Source organism: Buceros rhinoceros, unplaced genomic scaffold, assembly GCF_000710305.1.
Source record: "Buceros rhinoceros silvestris isolate BGI_N320 unplaced genomic scaffold, ASM71030v1 scaffold30226, whole genome shotgun sequence".
Lineage (NCBI taxonomy): Eukaryota > Metazoa > Chordata > Aves > Bucerotiformes > Bucerotidae > Buceros > Buceros rhinoceros.
This window is the reverse complement of record NW_010418578.1, coordinates 1-7,117: the sequence shown is the minus strand read 5'-3', so window position 1 is coordinate 7,117 and position 7,117 is coordinate 1. Positions and strand designations below refer to the sequence as shown.

Here is a 7,117-nt window from a genome sequence, read left to right as displayed (position 1 = left end):
TGAGAGCCGCTCTGGTCTTTCCTGTGCTTAAGCCTCCAGTCTGTGTTTTCCCTTTGTCTCCTTTCCGTGTAACATCATGGTTACCAAGCCTCCACCTGGGAAACAGGTTTAATAAAGTTAAATAAAACTTAATACCATAGAAGTGCATTAATTGTCCTGGAGCTGCTGTACCACAACTGTACACTAATCGCAAAAGTGGCTAGTAAAGATTAAAGGGAGGGCTTTACATGCTACAGTAAACAAGACAGTGTAGGAATTACGTTGAGGTCAGGATTAGGTCTCAGAGGGAGACTATCAGGTGCTTGAAAGAATCAAAAATCCTATGGCAAGATGTAGATGGGTAAAAAAAAAAACCCTAAGGCATTTCTGTACTTTCTGAAAGCTTAGTACGTGTCATTCCTTACGGAGGTAAGGTAGGCACTTCTGGCTTGTGTTTCAGTTTACAGATTCAAGTATTAGGGGGTCCCATTAGCAATATTTGGAGTTCTGTAGAGTAACAGCGTATGTAATGTGTGTGCAAAGCTAGAGATGTCCGTTAATATCAGGAGCAGAAAATACTCTTGTGGTATGGTAAATCAGTGGGGCTGATGAATGCTGTGCATGTTAAAACAGACAATGCAGTGGGAAGGGGCAGAAGAAACTAGCTAGGGCAGCAAACAACTCATGATACAGCAAAGTATAGAGATGTTTGGCATGAAGAGTGCTGCTGGGAAAAGGCTGCTTGCTCCAACAGTTGCTCTGTACCTCAAACAGATCCTACTTTAAGTCATATGACACGTTACCTAAACAGTAACAGAACCTTGCAGGAAACTGCATCTTGAGTTGCACTTCTAGCCTAGATTTATTAAGGCTGGTTCATGTTCTTAGCATGTGCTAATGGTGTCATATCCTTACGCTTGATTTTTGTACCATCTAAGGTAATTCCAGTCCCTCTAACTCAGAAACTTTCTTGTTGCCTTTACTGTGTAACGCAGGTTATCTGCTGCTTTCTCATACTGCAAGAGATTTAGTTTGAATTCTTACCCCTAAGCCTCTGAGATGGGGCATGAACAGTACTTGCAAAGGAGGTCTCTCTTCTGCCTTCTGCATCGAGGAACTGTTCATCGTCTGATGCAGGCTGGAACTGCATCTTTCAGACCTAGAGCAGATTTGTGACTATCGTAGATCGCAAGACAGATTTCACCTGTCACTTGCAGACCACTGGCTTTCAGGTCATTGTAGAAAGTCACAAACCAAAGCATAAACAAGTGTTCCTCCATACACAGGGAAATCACAGTCCTTCAGGGTTCTGTCACAAGCCAACGTTCCTCACCACATACTATGATGATTAATGTAATGAGTTAGCACAGAATTCAGCCTTGCCTGTGGCCAGTAAGTTTGTTGTCATAAAGCACAGGTGGACCTAGGACACTGCACTTACTATATTCAGAGGTAAATGGGAAAGATGTATGGGGGGCATAGGAACAGGCACCGTTTGGCTAAACTGTCTTCAGAGGTAAAGCAAGAGAGAGCATGCTTTTATTTTACAAAACTTCCTACTGCGTGCTGGCAAGAAAGAATACACTTACCAAAAAAACCCCACAGTTTCTAGAAGTGATGGAAACTTGGCGCTAATCTGTGCAACAACTTTTCTTACTGCCATGTATGTGATTACTGAACCTAAGGACCTCCTCAGTGAACTTTAGTATTTTCCCAACCATTGTGCTACCAGGGACAAGGCAGAAAACAGCGTTAACAGCTCCAAATTATTGCCTCCTTATCATGTGAACGAGAATCCTTTACCTCAGGAGTGTTTCTGCTGCTTTCATGTATATAGCAAAAAAAATTTATCAGTTGATTTACATAAGATTACACGACATCGTTATCAAAATGCTGTACGATGCAGTTTTTATGAAACAACACTGCAACGACAAGTGTTGCCATCCCCACCAATAAAGGTGTCATCTGGCTTTTCTCCTCAGTCATTTCAAGTATACTCAACAGGCATCCATACTGCGCCATTCCATGTTTTATTTAAGGTAAATATTGCAGCCTTTATAAAGTGGTCTTTTTCTCACGGAATCTTTCACAGTGACAGTTTAGCAGTAAGTGTAAATTACAAAGAAATAATGACTGACTGTACATTTAAAGCACATACACGTGGTCCCTTTAAATACACAGACTATGCAAAATGTACTCGCTAGAACAGCATACCACTTCCTTTGGAAGTTACTTGTCAGGTGAAAAAAAAAATTCCAAGAAGATAGCTTATACAGATTTGCTGCTAAAGCAAGCAAACTACTTAAAAGACTGTGAAACCAACCAGAATATTAGGTACTTATATGCCAAATACGCTATTTTAAAATCACTGTTTCAGAATGACGGTAAGTTTTGCAAAAGGGTCCCTAACCACATTTTACAATGGAATAGAGGCCTGACAGGCCAAGTAGTGCCCTTCTGAAACCTCAGCAAACAGTTCCACAGTTCACAGATCCTCATCTAAATATATATTCAAAAAACAAATTTCAGCCCTTGCAGATACAATGGAAAGAGTTTAGCTTCAACATGTAAATTTAGTTTGTATTTTTCCATGTGTGAGTTAGAATTAAAGTCAGGGCAGATACAGCTGTTCTGGTCTACTTCATTTCATTGTTAAAACACTGCAGCTAAATGTGTATTGCAATAAACATTTGGTAAATTTGAAATTTCAAGCTTTAGAATATTAAGGTTTTTCCTCAAAACTTCTTGTAATACTGAAGACAGAGCTTTGCTGATATACCCTCTTTTCTTTTTATTGAGGACTTTATAATACATACATTACACATTACAATACAAATTCAGACTTCATTTAGTGCCACAAGGAGTAAGGTTAGTCTGGTTAGTCTGCAGATTAAGTTCTCTATTAAGTAGAAAAGTTTATAACAAAATTAACCACTTAGGTCCAACAGTTAAGATTTCCCCTTTGCTCATATTAAATCAAATGATGAGAGGTGTCTTTTGTGTTTAGATCTGGTTTCCTCTCACCCTCAGTAAGAGGCTCACATTACTCGTCCATACCCCGACATCTCCGTTTGTACCTGTTCAGCACCTGGCATTTTTAAACTTAGTTTGCATAGCACGTAAAAGCACATCTCTTAAGATACATGTTTTAACCAGAGAAGCTTGGCTGTTCAGCAAAGAAAAAAAAAAAAAAGCTCCTTCAGCATCCGTCAGTCTTCAGATGATGAGTATCAAACATGCCAAGAACTAATCAGAACAACTACAGTTCAAATGATCAGGGACGTATGGGAAAAACAGTCACTCAGGAAATTTCTTTGTTCAGCTTAAAAGGTGTTTCTTCCCAAGGAACTGTACTTTCCTTTCAAAGGCACTGGATCGAATAGGAGAATTGAGTTCATAAAATGGATTCATTGCAAACTGAGGAGAGAAGAAAAACTCACTGGTAAGTACAATGACCAGCATGAGAAAACGTTGCTTCAGATGATAACTACTATTAAGTCTGTTTAGTGCCTCTCAAGAGCACGGACCTCCTCAACAGCCACTTGCTTTCAGGCCCATGCATTCTCCACATATATGTGCACTCTGAACCATCCCTCAGTACCAGCTCCTCAGAACAGATCTATCGTGACACTGGTGGAAATTTCTGTTTTGGGAATCGGCATCATCCGAGTCCCCACAGAAGGCCGAGACGGCCACCTCCCAACAGGTGCGTGAGAGCGCCCCATCTAGTGGGGATACCACCAGGTTGTGAGCACACAGGCTTCTCGCTCTGACAGCAAAGCCCTTCCACCACGCTTCTGCTTTTGTTATCCCCATTAGTGACAGAAGACTGGATTGAAAGGAAAATAAGTTCTGAAAGAGCACAGTTTAGAAAAATCTATTCTGTTTAATGGAAAACACATGCTTTATATCTCACGTTATCAACTCTGACGAACGGGGACTGCACGGGTACTTGTGCACTTACACAAGGTCCCCACAAGACAATACGTGAATACAGGCACGCCTGAGCATGTATAGTGGAAGACACTGAAAACTACTGCAGTGAGACTGTAAGAATTGGTTTCTTACCTTTATATACAAGTCATATACATCATTAAAGAAGTTCTTAATCCCATCTTCTTGCCTTACATCATGAAGCATTATAAATCTCATATGTGATGCAATTAAGGAAAATTCAACTTTTACAAAGAAGAAACATATCCTGAGATAAGCATTTACACTGAATTCTGCATACACTTAGAGTGTTTAGCTGTACATGAAATAGCAGTGACTCTATAAGGGGGAAGCACTTAAGAAGTAACTGAAGCACTGAAATTTAGAAAGCACTACACCTTTTCTATCTTTATATTTTAAAAATCTTCTATTTGAAAATAATCACCTCTCTATTTGAGGTTATTCTTTTTAAAGCTATACAGCTCTGAATGTGGATGACGCTCTTGGCACCTTTGCCAAATAACCCTGAAGTTAATTAAAATGACCTTCCATGTCACTTGCCATGTATAACAGCTTCTCAACAAACACTTCCAGGGCTACCTGTACATATGATCAGGCCTTGACACTGCATTTCCAAGATGGCTGTGACTGACAGCAAGAATGTTTATCCCTGCTTCTCCTCTCTAGCATTATCAAAGGAATGGGAACAGAGAGGCATATAAGCTTGCTCAGACCCTCTCATACCTCTTTCCCCTACTCCATGTGAGCTCCACATTTCATTAGGCGATTTCAGCTCCTTCAAAAGGAAATATCCATTCTTCCAATTGGTCTGAATTTTCAACGACTGCTGTGCCTCCCAACTTCATCCTGAAGCTGTTGACACTTTCTAGCAGTAATAGAGGTGCATAGCCAGAGAAATATGTTCCGAACTCATTTCATCTAACTTGTCCCTTTCTGGCAAAAGGCTTTTCCTTTATAATAAATATAAGGAAAGAGAAGAGGGAAGGATATGTCCAGCTGTGACAAAAGCAGAAACAAACCACTCGTTAAACTTGTCCACAGTCTTCAGATACATGTTGTTAGAAAGCCACATGTTCTCGTCTACTAGGTCAAGAGCAGCATGAGCAATGAACTGGTTGAGATGGCGATGATCATCCTAACGTATTTCCAGAAGGCAGAGGATTAGTAACTCAGTGAAAGGAGTGAAATATACACAGTAATTTGCTCAAGTTGCTAAACAACTAGTGCTCAAGTTGCTAAACAAAAAGTTATGTAAAGTTATAGATACCCTTCTTTTCTGCCAGATATGTGCTAACCTGTAATTAAATGAAACTTGTATATATTGTCATGATACTTGGTTTCAAGGGAGAAAAAGGTCGTAATAAAAAGGTCATCACAAAACCAGTCTTGAGAGCAGCAAAGCCAATAAAGCCTATATTTATAGCTCAGAAATGAATTCCAGCATTAATTCTTTTGTTTACCAGTAGGTAATCTCCCACTGCAAACTTATTCCTCAACAGAGGCCCTGATAAAACCACGTACATTATGCAAACCACTTACTTCAGGCAGCTGTGCATCTGCACTGAATTCACTCTCAAATGGCAGGCCTCAGAAACAGAAGTGAAAGTTGCCGGAACATATGCACGTCTACTAGTTACCTTTCAGTGCACATCAAGTTTAGACGGTCTCTTAAGAGAAAATTCCGTACTTCAGCTGCAGTCAGAGAAGCAGCTTACCCAAGCCAAGTTATTTCCATTAGCAGAATGCAGAAAATTGTTTTTCCACTCTCTGACACATCCCCACACTCAGTAACTCCGGTCTGACCAGACTCATTTACTATCTTTTATGGGGTATTATTTCAATATACTGTTCTAATCAGTGACAGTTTGTACTTTTTTGTCCATTTTTGGACACACTCACAGATCCGCACCTGTGGGCATGACCCCCCGGCCGGTGCGGGAAGCAGCCCTGTGAGCCTGCTGTCAGTCAGCAGCAGGAGGCGTGTTATTTAGGAGGAGACAGAGAGGTTGTGTCAATGGGTGATTGGAAAGCCAGCTCATCTCTGGGCAGGACAGTGAACTTGAAACCAATCCAGCCAGAGTACGTAAGATAACTTAGAAACTATAAATAGATGTGATAAGGACTTAGTTGCGCAGTTAGCACTTAGAATTTGTAGTGCGTAGGGGCTGCAGCAGTCTGCTGCAGTTGTATCTTAATAAAGGCCTTGTGTACACATAAACTATTGTCGTATCGTCCGCCCCGAATATTTGCGATGTATGATTTACCCCTATACACGCACGCTTCTACTCTGAAGTCTGTTTTTAATGTGATGCAGTATCACAATGGATAGATTTGTTCTTTTCCCACTGGAAGCACTACTTACTGAGTAGTCTTACATTTCTCACATTTTCAAACCCATATTTATTAATACAAGTTTTAAACTCTTCTTACTTTAAAGCATGTATGACTGATGAAGATGATTTTAAAAATAAAGGCTTTTTCATAGCATAAAAAAATAAAAGATTGAATAGAGCTGTCAAATTTATGTTCCTTTCTTTACCTTATTACTGTATACAGATGTCTTAAAACAGATAATGACAGCAAGTAGCATCAAATAACGAACAGTTATTATAAAAGCTCTACAAACTAAAAGCAATGACTGAAGCATGACTAGCATTTATATTCTTCACCATACAGCATCAAATATTTAATGAAACCATGTTTTATGAAGAACTAGTATGATCCGGCAAAGAATTAAGAGACTCAAGAATGCCAGAGTTCTACTCCTTATGACAAAGTTTCTGTAAAAGAAAAAAAAAGAAAAACAACTGGATCTTATTAACATTTTTAACAATGTGCTGGTCATGCTTCTAATACACTGTAAAATTACAAAGGAAAAGGCACAATAATTATATCATAGAAGTATCACGGGGGAAAAAACCACACCTTGGACTCTACTTTTCCAGGAGGCAGAAATTCCATTTCAAATATGGGATTATCATGATGACCAACTATCACAAAGTAGAAACTTCCAGACATTCTTCAATGTAGTGCTCCTTACAAGAAAAGATAGACAGGCTTTACTGATAAGTCTATCAACAAACTCTCAATCTACCCGGAAATGCTCCTAAAAATCAGCCAAGATGCTTCCTATTCATATTTACCATAGGCTAAAGAGATAAACTCTTGGGTTTATCCTTATACC

General features: G+C 39.5%; 1 protein-coding gene across 1 annotated transcript; it reads right to left on the bottom strand.

Moving 5' to 3' along the window:
* Positions 1-3,043: 3,043 nt before the first annotated feature.
* On the bottom strand, positions 3,044-6,968 carry TRAPPC2 (trafficking protein particle complex 2). Its single transcript, XM_010138604.1, has 4 exons — positions 6,859-6,968; positions 4,924-5,068; positions 4,048-4,133; positions 3,044-3,396 (listed from the first exon to the last, which is right to left on the bottom strand). Exons 1-4 carry the CDS (start codon positions 6,949-6,951, stop codon positions 3,298-3,300), a joined length of 423 nt encoding a protein of 140 aa, XP_010136906.1. The 5' UTR covers positions 6,952-6,968; the 3' UTR covers positions 3,044-3,297.
* Positions 6,969-7,117: the final 149 nt, after the last annotated feature.

What these genes read in the sequence shown, in the direction of transcription:
- TRAPPC2 (XM_010138604.1), bottom strand. Translation starts at nt 6,951, where the DNA reads ATGTCTGGAAGTTTCTACTTTGTGATAGTTGGTCATCATGATAATCCC. An exon ending in TGCTTTTGTCACAGCTGGAC is followed by an intron (nt 4,134 to 4,923) that starts ATATCCTTCCCT and finishes TAATTGCATCAC; the next exon opens with ATATGAGATTTATAATGCTT. An exon ending in TATATGACTTGTATATAAAG is followed by an intron (nt 3,397 to 4,047) that starts GTAAGAAACCAA and finishes TTCTCTCCTCAG; the next exon opens with TTTGCAATGAATCCATTTTA.